The sequence below is a fragment of the Pyrgilauda ruficollis genome, unplaced genomic scaffold (genome assembly GCF_017590135.1).
Source record: "Pyrgilauda ruficollis isolate IOZ18807 unplaced genomic scaffold, ASM1759013v1 scaffold3, whole genome shotgun sequence".
Lineage (NCBI taxonomy): Eukaryota > Metazoa > Chordata > Aves > Passeriformes > Passeridae > Pyrgilauda > Pyrgilauda ruficollis.
In genome coordinates, this window is record NW_024524377.1 from 24,701,774 (window position 1) to 24,720,776 (window position 19,003).

Below are 19,003 nucleotides of genomic sequence, written 5' to 3' on the forward strand. Positions count from 1 at the left end.
TTTTCCGATTAATTAATTTATCAGTTTGAGACCCTAGCTACAAGCTGAAGCAGTCCAGAACCCTTTTCCCCTTGATTTCGCTTGTCTGCAACCCGAGAGAGGACGACTACCGCGGAGCCCGCTTCGCTCCGATAAGCCAGCCGCCGGCGAGAAGGTGCGGCGAGGGCAAAGGGGAAGCCGGACCTCCCGGCGCTGGGGGGGCGCAGCCGCGGCGCGGGGCGGAAGGAGCAGCAGCTCCTCCCCGCAGAGCCGGAGCTGGGCGGGCGCGGCCCATGGCGGCGCGGCGGGCCGGCCCCGGCATGGTGAGGGGGCGGTGGGGCCGGAGCGGGATGGGGGGGGGCGCAACTGGCTCCGTGGGGCTGCAGCCCGGGGGGCCCGGCGGCGGGAGCTTGGCCCACCTGGGCGCTGTTGCTGCAGGGATGTGGCGGGGCGCTCCCTAGCAGCCCTGCTCCTGGGAGGCGGAGCTGAAGCGCGACGCGGGAGCGGAGCACCCTGGTAGCGGAGCGCCCTGGGAGTGCGGCTCCTACATCCCCGCCCTGCTGCATCCCGCGGGAGGGGGGACTGTAACCCACCGCAGGGTCGCACGTTTCTGTTCATCTTTGTTGCGGAAGCAAGCAAGCATTTCCTCGTTGTATTTTTTCATATAAACCTCTCAAAAGATAATCTGCAAGGGTTTAACAAATCTGTGAAGGCTGCTTCAGTGTTTTTAAACATTATGGACATTTAAACCCTTCCCTCTCAGCATCCTGAAATGGACAGCCGGGGAGCTGGGTAGTTTGTTTTTTCCCCCTGAGTTTCCAGGTGCGTCCCACTGTCTTGTGGCCTGGCTCAGGTGTGCAAACACAGGGTTTGACCGAGGCAGCAGCTACCTGGTTTGTAGGAGTCTCTTGATTTCGGGGGCACTCTAGAGCACTCAGCGGCTCTTCTGCTCATAACAAAATGTTCATGGGGACCTGTCCCCAAACTCACCCTTTCTATGAAATTTGGGGTGAGTTACTTCAGACTCTGTGAAACTGCAAATAGACCAAAGCTGATAGCTCTGTGGCAGAGCTGGGGACTGTCACACAGATGGACAGATAAGTATTTACCACTGGCTGCTTGCATGTGGTTTCCTGTGTTGCAAGGAATAAATGATACAGAAATCAATGCGCTTGCCAGTTGTTTTGTAGAAGGTAATAAAATAGAGAGGTACTACTGAGTACAGAATTACTACTGTATAGGCAGTGAATGCTGTATAAAAAGTTTGTGGCTTTTGTTTGTTTTTATGGGGTTTTTAGCATTTAGTTTTTTAAATACTAAGTATCCTAAATATTTACTATTTACTGCCACAAGAATGTTGGAAACAATAAAAGTAACGAGATCTGACCTTTACCAATATTATTTTCCCTTATGGTGCACCAATATAGTGTGATCAGTCCCCACCAGTTTGCTGGGTGCCACTTAGGGTGTGCAGTTCTCTACCTGTGTAAGTGGCACTTGCTGTCAGTCTTCAGCATGGCCAAAATCCAGGTGAGAGATTTGAGGTCTAATCCCACAAATGCTTCCTTGCATGAAGCATCTCATTTGCTTTGGGTAAACAAACCAATGTAAACCTTGCTTACAGGAACCTCTGCCAGCATGCAGAGTGAAGGGGTTTTTAGTGCTAGTAATATTTGCTGCCATTGAACAACCTGCCCTTGTTTCAAATGGGAGTAGTTCTGGGTCCTGACCCAGGGGCAGGAGGGTTCAGCTCCAGCTAATCCTGGCTGCCTGAAGTTTATTTTTAGCTCAGAATTAGCTGAGGTTCAATGTGAGCAGCGTGAGGGAGCCTAGACCAGTTCACAGTGCCTCTTTCAGGGAACGACTTCAGATGATATGGGAAAGAAACAAGTGGTAAGTTTGTGGATCCTTGAGTCTTACCAGTCTTACAGCCCCTTTTATTTCTGGTATCTGAATTTTCTGAGCATGGGAAATACTTTTTTGTGTATATTCTTCCAATATAATTGTGTAGTACAAAATCTGAAAGTTTACTCCTTTTTCTAGATAAGAGAAAGGTATGAGCTCAGTTTCAGATTATTATCTGGAGTTCCTTTTAGATTTTAAGTGTTTGACCTGCTGGTAAATTATATGGAAAAACTATATTTTATAATATTTAAAAGTATTTTCATAAGTGAGCTTATTTCTTTTTATTGTTTTTATTATTGTTCTGAATTTACATCTTCATTTATAGGAAATACTCAGCTCACGTTGTATACTGTACAACTATACTGAATGCATAATTTATTACAATATATTTATTTAAATGGAATAACTAATAAGCTTTCTAGTGAAAGTGGTACCTTACATGAAAAGTGAAAATTACTGAAGCTGAAATGCAAGTTGTTTCTCACACACAGAGGTTAGCTGTATGTTCCTACTGCAGTGCCCATCAGAGCTGTGGTAAAGGCATATTAGTCCAGCATCTTTTACATCCTGCTTTTATGTGACATCTCCATTAGGAATGTCTGGCCATTTAGGAGGCATACAGAGCAAAACATACCTTGGATGTTCTGATCTGAAGCTGTTTTCTGAGAGGTGGTTTCATACTGGCAGAAACTGACTGTTGTCTCTCTCTTGTCTTTCAGTGCCCGCCTCGTGCCCTTCCTCCAGTGCCAAGGTAAAATCGTTGCATTCTGTGGAACTGATCATGATGCTGTATTGGAGATTTTGGAAGTTGTAACATTAAAAGAAATAAGTTTCATAAACATCTGAGCAGTAAAATTGCTTCTTTTGCCAATTTGTTGTCCCAAAATGCTTTACAAGGAATGCAAAACATTTTAAAGTTTTATAGAAGCCAGGAAATTTTGCCGTATTACCTCAGTTTTAATACTCATGAGAGCTAAATAATTTAAAAACTTTTGGACAAATATTCCAGTTTTAATGTCTAGTATAGCTAAATTGTTGTTCATTTTAATCTCTTCTTCCTCCCTCTTTCTTTTATGTTCTTTAGTTTATTTGAATCACAAATACTTAAAACCAGGAATTTCTGGAATTAGGCTAGATATTCTTTAATAGGGAGTTAGGTATCTATTAGTTTGATGTATTATAGGGAAAAAATTGGGCTTTTTTTCAGTGTGAAAGAAAAGCAATTATATAGTTTTTATGAGAGGGTACTTGAGAATTCCTTCAAAGTACCTGCAAGAAAATGTGATGTTTATGATTGTCGACAGTGTCTTTTTAGTGATGTATGTGCTCAAATGTTTCATAACTTCTGTTGGTTTGTTATATACCAGGCAGTAAGACAAGTTTTAATTAGCCAGGTGATTAAAGCTTTTAATCTGATCCATAGCTAGCCAATGAAGAAACTGTGTGTAGTCACCAACAAAGTGTTGAATCTTGCTGATTGCTTCGTACCCTTAACCCTGTTATACACAACTGCTCATAAAGAGGAGGGGGGATAAGGAAATTAACCATAAAAGCAGCAGTGGGAATTTCACAGTTGTGAATTGTAATTGATTCAAAACTAAATTTATTTTCATCTTTTTACACTGCTCATCAACAACTTTCCTTCTTCAATATGAAGTGGAAGCCAAGGTGAGTTATTAAAGAGAACTACAAACATTGGTAGCTCCTTTTGGTGCCACTCATTCTCTCTTTAAAGATAAAGCCTCATACTTTTCCTAAATGCAGGCTGATTATTTAAACTGAATATCTGTGCATTGTTAGAACTGTTGTTTTTCTTTGCTCTCTTTGCTGTTGGCTATTTCCATCAAGGTAACTGAAGTGTTGCCACTGTGCTTTAAACAATAAGTTTATTTTTCAGAGCATTGTTCAGAGTATTTCAGTTTATCACTTAACACACATCCATGTATATTTTGCACCTTTGCTGCACACATAGGACTTCTTACCCTGATTTCTTACTCTGTTTTCCTACCATCTTCTGTACTCCTCCTTGTGTGAACTGGTGAATTGTCATCTTACCTGTAAAAACAAAGGATGTCATAATTTGTAAAAAAGAATGTATTTCTTAACTTGCAATAGGATGGCTGCTAAAAAAAGGAAATTAAGGTTTCTCCTTGCTGTGCACCCATACTTCTGTTTTGTGTTATGCAGATGAAATTCCACTCAGTCGTCCCAAAAAAAGGAAACCCAAAGGAAAGACTCCATTAGGTAAGGTCCTGCCAAGATTAAAAACTGTCCTTTTATTCCTTCCATTTTTTTCTTTCTAACTTCTTTGCATAATTCATTAAGTAGATATTTCCAACTGTAAGCTGCTTATGTTGAATGCATTAAACTCTTGAATTTTTGAATGAACTAAGATAAAACTCATTTAGCAGTCTGATTCAATTTCAGTCCTTGGCCAAATAAAGTCACAAGTTAATCACTCCATTGTCACTGAAGAGCTGACTGTAAAAGATTATTATTTGCTGGTTACTTTTGCATTTTTGCACAAGAAAGGTTTATAAAAGGTGGGTAAACTTAACTTTGAAATGGAAACAAAGATTCAATTGTTACCATAAAAATTGCAGTCCTTGAAGGTGCTACTAAAAAACAGGTGCGATGTAAAATGGAGAAGTAATTTTGTCTCTCTGCATCTCATCATGATGCTACTGTACTATAATTTGAATTCATTTTAACCTTTCACGGAAATATAATTCCTCCAAAGTGTAATAATTAATTGCTCAGACTGGAGTAAATATCCTTCAGTGGATTTTTTTCTGCTCCTTTTTTAATTCTTGTGCTGTATGTTTAGCATTTAAATTTTCTTTCAATGTGATGCCATTTTGCCTTAGCACATATCTGTGTGGATCACCTTGTAATAAACTATTAATTTTTTCTTGGCTCTTGCATTATAATTTTGGCACACAGAAAAGAGAAATATAGAGGTGTAGCTCTTTCCAGTGATAGATTCTTTTCAGGCAGTCCTCTGCAGTATGCCCAAATGGGAACTGTGCTACTTCTTGGATACTTAAATATCCTCCTGAGCATCATACTGTTACTGTGAAATACCTTTGTATATTTCTACTTCTCAGCACTGATTCTCGACTCTTACATTTCCTATAGCCCATGCATTTTCATCCCAGTTGTTGCTCAGCTGGGCAGCAACTTAGTAAATGGCAGCTTTCTTTTGCCTGTTTCTCAGTGGCTCTGAGTTCAGGCTGCTGGGTCTTTTCCTGTGGTTTTTAGATGGCATTGTGCAAGCAGCGGTTCGTCGGCAGTCTGAAAGCAGCGAGCCCCTGACCCCTGAACCTCCTGATGCCCCTCCTCAGAGGAAACGCAAGAAGAAGAAAGTACCTACTGGTACGTGAGATAGTGGTAGATGGGAAAGAGAAGTGAATAAAACTTGGGAACACAGAAATACTACTGGACAATGTGTGTTTAGGTTTAAAGCATTTCATGTGCTTCTGTACCTAAAATAGCTGAGAGTAATCTCTGGGTGAGTGGTATCTTAGTTCCACTTTCTGGTTTCAGATTTCATAGGGTACAAACCTCCATGAAAATAATAGATATACAGTTTTGGAAATTATGTAATACTTTACATCATTCAAAGCTCAGATCTTGACTTATTTTGCCACTCTTTTTATATAATAACTATTTATGTATTTAGGTGAATGTTTTTCCATTTTTATGAAAGCTGTGAAACTTTCATGAGTTGCGTTGTTTTTTTTTAATCTGCAGATTCTGAGACCTCTTTTACCCAGCAGAATGTGGCATCCCTATTTCAGAATGGAAATGGTGTGGATGTCCCTGAGGCTGAAGAAACGGTGATCCGCAAACAGAGAAAAAGAACAAAGTGAGACAAAACTAGTATAGCTCATAATCTGGAATAGCTCATAATCTGTAACAGTGACTGTGGCTGAGGAGTATTTTACATTGTCATTTGGCAAAAATGTCAAATCTTGAAGCCCACAATACCATTTGGCCTGTGCACAGTTCTTTCCAGGGTTAAGATCTAACTTTTTTCACTTCTTTGTTCTGTGCATACCTGGATACATTACAGCTCTAATTACATGTTCATGAGCCTAATAGTTCAGTCACAGACATGAAGAAATTAGAATTTGGAGCTGCTTTCTATCATCCTTACTGTCTTAATTATATGAAAGTTAGCTTTTTTTCCCAATTATTCTAATATGTTCTAATCGTTAATCACTTGATATGGAATTAGTCTTGTGGTTTTAGTCAACTACCTCCATAGGAACTTTAGTCCTTAAAATTATAAACAGGGTAATATTATACAGGTCATAGTCTGATAGATTCTTATCAGTCAGGTTAGGGATGTTAAATGTTCTTCGGAGCCTTTGGATGTTACACTCTATCTCCTAGTCTTTCTCTGTCCCACTGTGTGTTCTGTGCCAACAGGAAACCTCGGCCAGCCGAAGTGAGCTCCAATGAGCTGGAAGTGGAGGAGGAAGACATCATTGAAGATGAGCACAGGAAGAGCCCAGATCAGCAGCCTGTGTTTGCTGCTCCCACTGGAATTAGTCAGCCTGTTAGCAAAGTGTTTGTTGAAAAAAATCGTGAGTTCATATTGTGATTTAAGTAATTTAAGAACATTCTTGCAATTACAAGAAGCATTATTGTATCTAAAATCTAAATACTGTAGTATTGGGAAGAATTTTTTTTTTTAAGTTTTCCAAAACAGAAATTATGTGGAAATAAATACACATGATAATTTTTCCACAGTGAATGGTGGTGTTGCTGTGCTGATATATTTGGTTTGATTTTTTAATTCCATGGTGGAAGTGAAAAAGGTTTCAAAGTACCCAGCTGAGCTTTTTTGACTTAATATTGTCACAGTACCTTGAGAAGAAACTATTACTTACAAAATTCTTTCAAGTGAAAGTTTTTTGCAGGGCATTTGTGTTTTTCTGTTGTTTTGTTTGGGTTTTTTTGTCCCAGGGAACACTGAGTAATTTCACAAGGTGCTTTGCACATGGTTAATTCCATAACCTGACCCACCAGGATGCATCATTCTGACCAGAGGCATCCTGTATCATTGTAAGCTGACAAAGGGTAGGGAGTGAAGAAATTTCTGATGCTTACAGCTTTTTAACACAAATAAGCATTAATGTAGAAATGATGGTGAAAGGAAAGAGAGCTCTCTAAAACTGATCTCCTTATCTTTTCAGGGCGTTTTCATGCAGCTGACCGTGCAGAATTGATTAAAACCACTGAAAATATCAATGTACTTTTGGACATGAAGGCTTCATGGACTACTAGAGATGTTGCCCTCTCAGTGCACCGAAGTTTCAGGTGAAAGATAAATGTTCTGATGTAAATAAACATAAATCAGGAGTTTGGTTTGAGGTTTTGGGGTTTTTTTCCTCCCTGAAAATTAGTGTCTTTCCTCTATAGTTGTGGTATTTTTATTTCTTTTGGATATTCCTAATAAATGGTGGTTCTGGATTCAACAGGTATAAAGTTTATCAGTCCTCTAGCTTTTGGTATTTGTTATCAAGATTATGAATTTCTAGTGTAGACATCACATGTGACATACAGCTTATAAAAAGAATAACTAAGAAAGCCATATTTCAGAGATTCAAACAAAATCACAATAGCAAGAGATTGAGCTGTTTACCAAAACATTAGTCACCTAGAGAAATGTGTTAGAAAATAAGACTGACCCATCATGTGTATCACCAGAATAAAAGTACCTGAATTCAGACAGTTCTCAAAGAAAAATCCTGGTTGGTGGGAAAGAGGGAGGAGTGAAATTGCACTGTGGGAATAAGCTTGCACATAATAGCAAAACCATTACTTTTTTAATAAGCAGTTGTTTTGTAATAGATAATGGGAAGATAACAGCCATGTTCTTCTGTGGTGTATTTTAGCTGGAAGCCTGTGCTTCCTGCTGAAGCTCTTCCTTAGCAATGAGGATATTGAAAAGACTGCCTTGGGGACAAGTTAGAATGTTGTGTAAATGCAAGTGACAGTGGTCTTGGGAAACTACAGGCAGCTACAAGTGAAAGTATTTGATGCCTGTGGCTGTAATGAAGGGAAGGCAAAACATCTTTGTTTTTTTAAGTGCTCAGGTTCTGGTGCAGTCTGGTGTGACGGGAGCAAACAGAACTCTTGCTTAGAATTTTTTAGACTAGATCAGAAAAAGCACTCAGAAATGATCTCTGAAAAGCCTTGAAAAGCAGGGTTAAACAGATGGACTCATAGGCCTTTTCTATCTATAGCTAATTCAAGATGTTAAAACTGGTCTAATGTTCTTTCCTCCAATCAGGGTGTTTGGCCTCTTCAGCCATGGCTTCCTTGCTGGTTATGCTGTATGGAACATCGTGGTTATCTACATTTTGGCAGGAAATGAGCTTTCCATGGTTTCTAACCTGCTTGAGCAGTATAAGACAATAGCGTATCCAGCTCAAAGTTTGTTCTATTTTTTGCTGTCTATCAGTACAGTCTCAGCCTTTGACAGGTAAAACATATTTTTATTTGAAAGGTGTATATATATAATTTGTGTTTATGATGTTTCGTCCTCCTTGGCTGACTCAACACAGAAGGGTGTACTTGTGCATCCAGACCTTTGGTACTCATATCTGTCTGGTGCTTGCACCCTGCTTCAATGTACTGCTGCTGTATGTGGGATCAGAAGGTGAAACAAATATAAGAGCTGACCTGTTTTTTTCTGGTGGGACTGTGAAGAGGAGTGGAGAGCAACAAATGTTTCTATCAGGTTCACTTTCATATGAATCCATTACCTAGTCAGGTTTGAAACATAGCTGAGTAAAGAGTTTTCCTAGCTTTGCTGGGGCTTCTGCATTACAGATTAAGAGTGGGAATGAAAAAAAAGAAGCTCAAAAAAGATCATTAACTAGACTAGATTAATGGATGTTACAAATGTTTTTTTTTTAGTTACAGGTAGGATAAGCCACTGGGGAGTTGGTGCTATGAAAAAAATTGTGACTTTTTTCCCTCCAAGGATGGCAGGGAGGAGTCCCAAGTTACTCACATTTGCTCCTGTAAGCAGTGTAAGCAGTTACATTAGCATGGACACTGAACTCAATGGCAAGGTTTAGAGGGGACAGATGCCCCCAGGTTCTCCCTGTTTCAGAAAGGTCTGCAATGGGAAACCTCATGGAACATCTCATTCATTTTGGAATTGGCATAAGGGGACCATTGCCATGTGTGTGGATTAGGCACTGTTAGAGAGGCACTGTTAAGATTAAGACACTGTTACAGAGGCAGAAAAAATACCTTGCAATAAGTAAAAGAACAAAAGAATATTGTTAGAGGAACAATATCATTGTCTTACTGGGCTGTGTTCATGACTCTTGATTTTGTTATCAGGATTGATCTGGCAAAAGCATCAGTTGCACTGAGGGGCATTCTTACCCTAGACCCAGCAGCACTGGCTTCTTTCTGTAAGTATTTTGAAGTGGATAGGAAGCTGTCCAGAAAATATGGTAAATGGAAAACTCCTCTATACCCTTTTTACTGAAATCTTCCTCCCAGGTTATTTTCTGCTTTAGAGTAAATAACTTGCTCAGTAATTGATAATAGCAATGGCCATAAACACTTTGTTCCATAATTTTTAAAGCATTTGCAATAGTAGCATTAATGGGTTGTTAGTGAGGTAGTTCTTTTCCATTTCTGAATATAGAACACAAACCTAACAAAAAAACCAGAATCACAAAATGCAAGCTTTGATGCAGCTCATGGATTGCAAAAGTGCAGAAACCAGATTTTGATAGGTCAGAGGAATGTTAAAGAAAAAAGAATTAATTAAAACAGACTATGATTGGAGGCAGTGGAGTGAAATGAAAAAAAATGTAGTGATTAGTACCATGTCATCATGAGACAGCATTTTGGGATTTATATCTGACACCACTAATTCCATTTGTTCCAGTGTACTTTGCTGCTCTTATCTTATCCTTAAGCCAGCAGATGACATGTGACAGAATCCACCTCTACACGCCACCTTCGGAAAATGGCAGTATCTGGTAGGAAACAAGGAATCACTGTAAATTACAACCTAGCTCACTTAGGGACCTTGTCAAACTGGCAGATAGAAGAGATTGTACAAGATATGTAAGAAAGTATTGATGAAGGATTTTATTTCTGAACCTGCCTTTGAACCTGCATTTAAATACAAACCATAGTTTCATGTAAGGTGAATCCATGACCCACATGTAAGGTGATCCCATACAAAACTGTTACTTTCTGAAGTACCTATTAATGGACTCAAATTCTGGTAGCACAAATTTTTAAAGTAAACCAGGAGGAGTAGAACAAAAGGATTTATGTGAAAATTTGCTGGTTTGAGCAGTTAGTTTTTAGGGGGGTGGAGGTTTAGGGTTTCTGTGATCTTTGGTAATTGTTCTCTTTGCCAGGCCTTTGCAATGCAAGACCATCATTATGGTACAAGTAACTCTTTTCACATCTGGCTTAGTAAACTTGTTTTGATGTTACTCTGCTGCAATTGTTATTGTACCTTCTGTGCACCAATGATGACTGACGGTTTGATGTGTCTTTCCCAGGACCGCAGGTACAGAGGCAGAAATTGTTCATTCGTGGGTTGTGGTGAATCTCGTAGTGTCTATTCTAGTTGGGACAAGTTGGATCTTCTTAAGTTCCCGACCAGAGCTAGACCACAGTGAAGGTAGGACACATTAATAGGCAAATGTTCTCTATTCAGGTTGTTGGGGTTTTTTATCTGCTGTGCTCTGCATTTGCTGTTCAAGATTAGTCCTGAGAAATTTTGTGACTGGGGAAGAACAAGTATCTCCTAGCAACCTTGCGCAGCAAATGCTTCTTAGGATGCTGGTGTCTGTGTTTAGTATTATAAACATTAATTTAAAAATAAAAGCTTTATTTGTCCTGTCTGAAGCAATGTGAATTTTGAAACATTACAGAACATCTCTTTTCAATGAAGAGAAAAATAATACAAAATAATTCAATGGTATTTTAAATATTTGAAATGCATTTATTCTATGTGTGTCTTAGAAAATTCCCTAATGTTATTAATGTTCCTTCTGCAAGTGCTAAATTGGTTACAAGTTCAGTATTCTTTTCGATAGGACATTGCAGTAGTTTTGGGAACTCCCTAGCTTTGAAAAGTCAGATTTGTGCTTGCACAGGACTTCAAATGAGGATTGCTTGTGCTGGTCCAGGCTGGAGGAGGGGGAGCAAGTTCTTCTCATTGAAGAAATTTGGCTAGAAACTGGGCCTTCTTCCTTTTGTGTTCCATCTGGGATCCAAAAGGTGTGTCCTAACTCAGTGTTCCTGTCAAGTGCATGCAGCCTGTCACTTGAAGAGATGCTGTACATAAAAATTCTAAGTTTCAACTTAAAAGTCAAAACATATCCTAAGAACTTCATGACTTGAAGCACAGATTTGTGTTTGGGAGGCTGAGGATTCAACAGGCCTCTTCAAATTATTTTTGAATTTTAATGTACAGGTGTCTGTGTTTCAGCTGGCTCCAGTTACTGTGTTAATTTCTAATAAATAATTTAATGAGTTAAAAACCCCCAAACAACTAAGTGGCAGCCTTTACAGTCCTCAATGGTAAAATTGATAGATGCTTAAATCATATTTTAAACCGTTAAATAATAAAGACTTACACAGGGAATCCAGTGGCAGAATTTTGCTCAGGTTTTGATTAAATTTTTTGATACTTACACGTGCCTACTAAGATTGGAAAACCACTTCGGAAATTTCTAGAGAGAAATTCATTAGTACGTATTCCAAACAGTAGAGAAAGTTTAGTCTGCTAAGGATGGAGTATGCTAACTTAACACTGTGAGCCACAGAGCAAAGACTTCTAAAAATGAACGACCTCTAAACAGAAGTCTTCCTTCCTGAGTCTGGACACTCTCAGAACTTTACCAATCCCTCAGTGTAATTCAGAGTTGTGTTTCAGTGTCCATGTTGAATGCACGATGGTACTGCACATGATCAGCTGCTGCCAGTGTCACCAATTCTGTCAATTCTGGGGAGCAGCAATAGTTTTCTAAAAATATTGGTGGCCCTTGCCATCGCAGAGTTGATGATATGATTGGGATGAAAAGCAGGAGGCTTGGGGGAATGCCAGGGTACTTTTCAGGAATAGTGGAATTGTATTCAGGTGAAAGTTTTCAAAGAAAACATAATTCTTTCCTTTCTCTTTCAGAATTGATGTTTCATTCTGAAATTGAGGAATTTCCTCACGGAGATGTCATACCTAGAGTCCAGCCATAAGTGTGGAACAAGAATCTGCATATATTGCAGCTGTGACTGATGGCTCAACATGTTGTGTATTGTAGCTATGTATTATAATTTTCATAAAGAAAAAAAAAGTATTTTTATATTGTATATATTTCATGTTGATCTTTTTATGTATGTTACAGTTTCCAAATGTGATTGAAAACTTTTATACTTCTGCTTTTTATTTTACAAAGTAGATTATCCCTAGTGCATAAAGTCAAAGTGATTTTGTAAATACTGTTACCGACATAGCCAAAGACACTAGAGGGACGCAGAAGATCAGGTGTTCAGTGCTTTTTTGACTGCTGTACAGTCTTCAACAGCCTGCTTTTGTTACTAATGCAAACAGCAGTTAGCTTATCTGATTTGGTTAAATATTTTCTAGAGATTAAAAAAAAATCTTACAACAAAAGTAGCCTAAGGAAAATCTATAACAAAACAGAGTTAGGAAACATAAACCCCACCAAGTTAGTAATCTTAAAATAATCTACATTTATTTGTCATAAAATATTTTTCTAGAATAAAAGATTAAATTGACAGGGATTTTGTTTAATAATCCATTAAAAGAGGATTATTAAAATCCACTTTTTAAATCTTCATTTAGTTCTCTTGACAAAAATCTTGATGATGACAACTTCCTACTGGCTGACGTAGATAAAAGACACAGAAGTTTCAATGTTGCAACAGTTTGGTCGGTTAAATACATCTTCTCATCAAACAGGGTGTTTTTGTGTTGCAAACAGGATGTATCCATGTCTTGTAATTTCTCAACAGTCAAGAAGTGTAACTATTCCAAAGCCACTCACAAGAATGGTGTTCTGATTTCTCCTTATCTGGTATAGCAGGAGCAATCATTTTATTCACTGCACTTTCTAAAAAAACTTGGATTTCATAGATGTTAAAAATGTTCCTACCTGTTTTGATGGAGATTGTTTTCCACCAAATTGTTGTTTTGTGTTAGGATAGAATAGGAAACTTCTTCCTAAAATTACAAGAAAATGCTTTTTAAATTAACCCAAGAAGTCTGCAGCAACCCGCCTTCTATGCATATGCTATGACATAGCAGTAATTGTGGCAGGCAGTGGGTTTTGCTGACAAGATCCCACATTCCTTTTCCTTTATATTAAAGTGGCAAAATGAAAGCATTGCAGATGTGAATAAATACAGATACATTGCAGGAAGAAACAATCTCCTTAGTAAACACAGAAAAGATCTAGTTTGAAAGCCATTTATCAAGAAAATATCACCTAAAGCCCAAAACTTGTCTGTATGTGTTACTTAACATATATTGATTTTGCCTTGTTTGATTTGTGTGTCTGTGGGTGGTTGTATAAGGGGTGCACCTGTCAAAGTTCACTGAAGAATTACTGAACTTTTTTAGTAGTGAAGTTAAGAGTAGCCAGATAAGACTTGAAAGGAAATGACCTTTCAATGCTTTCTGTGCTAACTTTGTGCTGTTACCTGAGTTGCTTCAAAACAAACATGGGAATGTGAATAACTAGGGCTGTTGCTGCCCTGTTGAGGACTTGTGTTCGTTCAGCAAATTTTAAGTTATTCAAAAATTCAGTGTTCGTGACATCTTTTAAATGCTGTGGTAATCTTGGCAGGGAGGAGGAAGACATCTACAAGAATTAAAAGATGTTCCACAGCCGTTGAAGGGGCCTTAGCCTCTTTTGTAAATTGTTGTGGCTCTTGTGTCTGTATTTTTGTAAAACTAGAGCTAAATTACAGCTGGCACTGCATTGTACATTAAAGTGGAGAGATTCAGGGTGCTGATCTCCTGCAGTTGTGCACTGGATGTTCTTGCCATGATTTATTTGGCTGTAGGAGATGAGGGATGAGACAGGAAGTGTTCCCATGTAGTTTGCCACCACACTTTCTGCTGATGTTGTGTGCTTGCTTGTAGAGTCACTTACCTCCTGAAGAAGAGATTATTAATGGCATGGCTGCATGATTTTTCTTTCATCTTGATATGGTCAGAAGTGTAATTTTGCCCATAAAATATGGAGCTCAGGAGAAGTGTGCTAAGGCATCACATCAGTACAGGAAAAACTTGGATAATATCGCTTGATTTCTGACATTAAGACTAGGAATTGGCCTTCCAACCATCCCTTAGACAAAGTGATGCTAGCCAAGAGCCAGATTCATTCTTATTGTGAAATACAGTAATTTTTATATGGTTGAGCAGGGATTGAATTAATGAACTTAATGTAACCAGTATTTCAAGCCAGGCTTGCCTTTCCAGTGTATATTTTTAGGAGGGTCTGAGTATATCCATATTTAAATCAATGAGTTTTGAGGTTGCCATATAAAAAGTACAATAAACAGTTTGATGGCTAATTATCTATTTCATAAAATATTTTCATTCCATTAAGCCTCACAGTGAAACATGAGTTTAAGTGAGCTTTTTTTTTAGTTTCTTGTAAAGTCTTAGAACAAGTTTACAAAATAGATGTTTAATTCTAGAACATGCAATATTTGTAGAAGCCTTAACTGAAATGCCTTTGTGCATTTCCATATCTTTGTTTTTTAATGCATTTGTGTTAATGAAAAAAAGTTTTCAGATATGTTGGTGCCAAGTTCTTGTTTTTACATATATGAAACATATATTAAACAATTGCTGTAAAATAGTTAGAAATGATGGTACTACTTTTTCTTGTTTCCAGTTGTTTATCCATTTAAAATAAATCAGTCTGTCTGAGGATTTGGAATCGGGAGGATGAGGGGATGTCTGGGGCTGCTCCAGACTTGGGTGGACAAAGTCCCTGATCAGGGGCTGGATGCCACAGCTAAATTGTGTTAATTACTTAAATTGGTACAGTAATTTAATATTTGGTTAATTTCAACTTGGTTTAAACGTTACTCTCTCAAGGCAGTTTTCTCAACATAGAAGCCAAGGGGAGATTAATTTGCAGTGTGCCGTTTCAAAGTAGTTTTGGTATTGCTGAGGTAAACTTTAGGAGGGTTATGATTAGGTGAGAATTACTCGCTTGCATATTTCCAGCAGAATTAATTAAATGACTGAAGACTTTGGGAGATCAGAGAAAACCATCAGGTAAATACCTACAGCTAAGCCTAAGCCTTACCTGCCTCTTCGTTTTTTCCTCACAGCGGTGTGGAAGGTGCTACTGCATTCCTCAGGGCGGCTGTGCTTGAAACTGCTGTGTAAGTCCCTAGATACTTGCAGAAAGACTGTTTTCCTGCGTGTTATTTTATTTTTGTACTGTGCCCCGGGGCTGCTCCCTCCCTTCAGGGCGGGCAAGAAGGCCTCCCAGCCTGAAACCCGCCGGTTGCTGCTTCTGGCGGCAGATGCTTTAGGGGATGGTTTTTCCTTCCGTGTGTTGCCCTCCCGTCCCCGGTGCGTTTATTTCCCGAGCAGCTTGTTCGCCGCGGTCACTTCGCTGTCCCCCAGCCCTGCCCACCCCGCTCCCCCTCAGCCCTGCCCCGCTCCCCCCGCTCCCCCTCAGCCGTTTTCCCGCCCTGCCCCGGCGCCGCGCGGGCAGCGGTAACGGCCGCCAGGGGGCGGTGGCGGGGCCGCCATGTCGGACTCGGCCTGAGGGAAGCGGCCGCGCTGCCGTCGGTCGGCGATGTGGGGCAATGCGATGTAAGTGGGAAACCCAGTCGAAAAAGGAGAAATTCCCCAGTGCTCGTACACGCGAACTAAGCTGTTCGCTTTAATAATTCTATATTTGAAATTTATTTAACCTTTTCTTCAAACTCTAAAAGTTGTAGAGCCCTCCCTAGCTGAAAAATTGCCTGTACAGTTTGCCTGTTCTATATTCAGTAAAATAGCCTTGAGAGCGCGGCTATTCAGATGGACACAGACAGGCTTCTAACAGTGATACAGAGACAAAAAGCAAGATCTTCTTGTGGAAAAACATCCATATCCACTGCCAGATGTAATAGTTAATCCCCACAGTGAAAATAAACAGATTAATGTACTCTGGAGGAGGGGGGGATGATGACCCTCTCTACTCCTTCTCACCCCAACAAACAAATAAAACTCAAACCCCCAAAAAATCCCAAACCAAACCAACCAAAAACCACTTTTGAAAAAAAAAAAAAAAAAGAAGAAAAATGTAAATTTGAAATTGTTTAAAAGTCTCACAGTAAAAGAGTAAGAACAAAATATGAAACTAAAATTCTTCCATTTTCAATGCTTGTGATGCTGATTTTCAGGCAGAGCACCTTTGTAGGCCATGGTTCACCAAACTGCCCAAAATGGGTCATTTTACAAGTCCAACATAAGGAAAAAGAAAAGTTGCCCAAAAATCCTGACAGGAAATGAAAAGAGAAGCAATGTAGAGAAATGTACATTGCCATGCCACCAGCATCTGGGTCAAATACTAATAAATATGCTATTTAGGAAGGAAAACGAAACTACTTTATCCTCAAAACTAGTTTGAGGAAATCTAGTAATGTAGTGAAGAAAAATCATGGAAAGTATGCTGAACCACCTTTGTCAACATCACATGCTGCAGGCTCCAAGGATTCAAAATCATGTGTTCTCCCATGATAAGGAAAACTTGAAGCAGAAAGTGGAGCAGAAAAAAGAGCATGACAGCCAGCCAAATATATAATTCCACAAGTGTGTGATGGCTCCATCAGCTACTGTAGAACAACAGCCACCTCAAACCAAGAAAGCATTTTAAGAAAACTAATCTATAACTGACTTGCCAGATTTCACATGGGCAAAAGGAAATCTGCCTGTAAGAATATTTTTCTTTTGACTGCATGAAATGTGAGAATTAGAAAGATAATTGATACTGAATGTAGAATAAGCAAACTTTGAAAATAAAATGTAGTAGATAAACTCAGCATTGATGCTCTTGACCCGTATGTCATGTAAATTTTGACAAAACAGAGGAAAACCTCTGCAACCTTCCAGCAATCCATTCTCCTCCATTGCAGATGGATTTCATGAGAGGACAAGTGAATTCCATGAATCTGAGTGTGTAGGTAAATTCAGTAATAATGGTGTATTCTATAATAATATTGAAAAATAAAACCACCATTTGATTGCAGCTAAATTCATATGGGCTTTTGGGGCATTTTCCAGAAGTTTCTGGGAGTTTCAGATAAGAAACAAACATATATGTAACTAATTTATAGAGTAGAACCAGGTTTTTTTCATCTGGGAATTATGGAGGATTCCACAGGCACCTGTTTAAACCTAATGTTCTTTCCTACATCCTATCTCAAGTTCCTGGATGGATTTAATTATGTTAAATACCAAATGTTATTCTGCTACCAGGTTATTAGTAGACCACCTCAATTTTCAGTGGTTTCTTCTTTTCTAAACTCAATTCTTTGCTTGTCTGTTACATCCCATTGTTTCATTTCATGGTATGGTTCTTACAGCCCTTTGAGGTCTCTGCTGTAATGTGTACTGTTTCTGAATTTTAATAGTTTTTCCTCATTCATACAGGATAGGGATGGCTATCATTAGGACAAGTCATTACTGCTACCTTAGTTGTTTCAGAGGTTTATTAGACAAGCTAATATACTTCAGGAAAGCTATTTAATAGCATTAAAGGCATGTAAAGTAGGTATGTGAATCACCTACTTTGGTACCTGCCTCTTGTCAAGAGAGGTTCAGAACAGTGGTTTTCAAATGCTTTCCCATATTTTTACCCATCCTCTGGGTTAAAAACAACTTTGATAGCACTTGAAGAGGAGAGGGGTAGGGAAAAGAGAGAGGTATGGTCAAACTTTGTAATTAAAAAGAAAATATTTTCATCAAGTGGAAGAAACTGTTCTCTCTTCAATAGGTATTTGTTGCATTGAGACTTTAAAGTGAGGAATTCATGTATCAGAGGAAGTTGATGCTGAGTAGATCACATTTTCTTCTGTGTTCATTCATGCACAAACTGCTGTGGTATCAGTTCAAGACAGTGAGACACTCAACAGCATTTAGCATTATATTCAGGATAATGTTAATTAACAGAAGTTTTCTTTTATACAGGTATTTATTATTATACAGTGCTAAATGCTAGCATAATGAAAGGTGGCTGCAAAAAAAAACCACTTGTGTTGTTTTCACAACTATTTCAAAAGTAACCAGATTAGAGAGATTTCTGTTTCATTGGCCATAAGATTTTGCAAATGTATTGGTTTTATAAGCACCTTTGAAAATATATCACATGGGGCCTAAATGCAAGATACTTTGAAATTTCAAGTCCAAGTTTAATTTTAATTCACATGCTGATAACACACATCGTGTGTTATACAATATACTGATATGAGCAAGAGTAAACAAGTGTTCTGAAAAAAACCACAACCCACCAAACAATTATTGACAGCTTAAAACTGTCAGCTTGGAATATAAAGTCTTTGCAACTTGAATCTTAACAATACAGATCATCAACCTCAGATTTTGAAAACTTAACTGTATGCAAAAACTTCAGATTTTCAGAACAATTGTTTCAGTGGCAGGTAGTTGGAACCTTAAAATATGATTATACATCTTCCTTCCTAGCTAATATTTATTTTGCATTATTCCTTAAGAGAAAGCATCACAGTTAATGAGCAAAATGATATCAAACCTTTCAGTAAATATAATCTATGGAGTATTTTCAAGTATTTCTGGTTATTTTAAGAAGTCACAGTGCCTCTTAATTGCTTTTGTTTGAAGAGACACAGTTGTTGAGCAGCGGTAGTTCTAAGAGTAAAGACTTGTGGGCTTTTAACTTAAAAAATTTTGGTTTGATTTTCATAATGTCAGTACAGAAATTGGAACAGTGTTTAGAAATGTTTTTAATTTTTTTCCACAGAGAGGGCAGCAAAGTAACTCCACTGGAACGCACAGTGGTTTGAAAAACTTTGTACTGACATTGTTATTAGTACCCAAGTTCAT

General features: G+C 38.6%; 1 protein-coding gene across 2 annotated transcripts; it reads left to right on the top strand.

The window, feature by feature from the left end:
- The first annotated feature begins 267 nt into the window (after window positions 1-267).
- TMEM237 (transmembrane protein 237) lies at window positions 268-14,763 on the top strand. Of its 2 annotated transcripts, XM_041473432.1 has the most exons (14): window positions 268-302; window positions 2,604-2,635; window positions 3,542-3,552; window positions 4,072-4,128; window positions 5,146-5,259; window positions 5,638-5,752; window positions 6,319-6,476; window positions 7,089-7,212; window positions 8,189-8,380; window positions 9,253-9,326; window positions 9,812-9,905; window positions 10,443-10,564; window positions 10,983-11,166; window positions 12,074-14,763. In XM_041473432.1, exons 1-13 carry the CDS (start codon window positions 273-275, stop codon window positions 11,120-11,122), a joined length of 1,263 nt encoding a protein of 420 aa, XP_041329366.1. In that variant the 5' UTR covers window positions 268-272; the 3' UTR covers window positions 11,123-11,166; window positions 12,074-14,763. The 2 variants fall into 2 exon arrangements, with proteins under 2 accessions (XP_041329366.1, XP_041329367.1); XM_041473433.1 differs by lacking the exon at window positions 10,983-11,166.
- The last annotated feature ends 4,240 nt before the right edge of the window (window positions 14,764-19,003 follow it).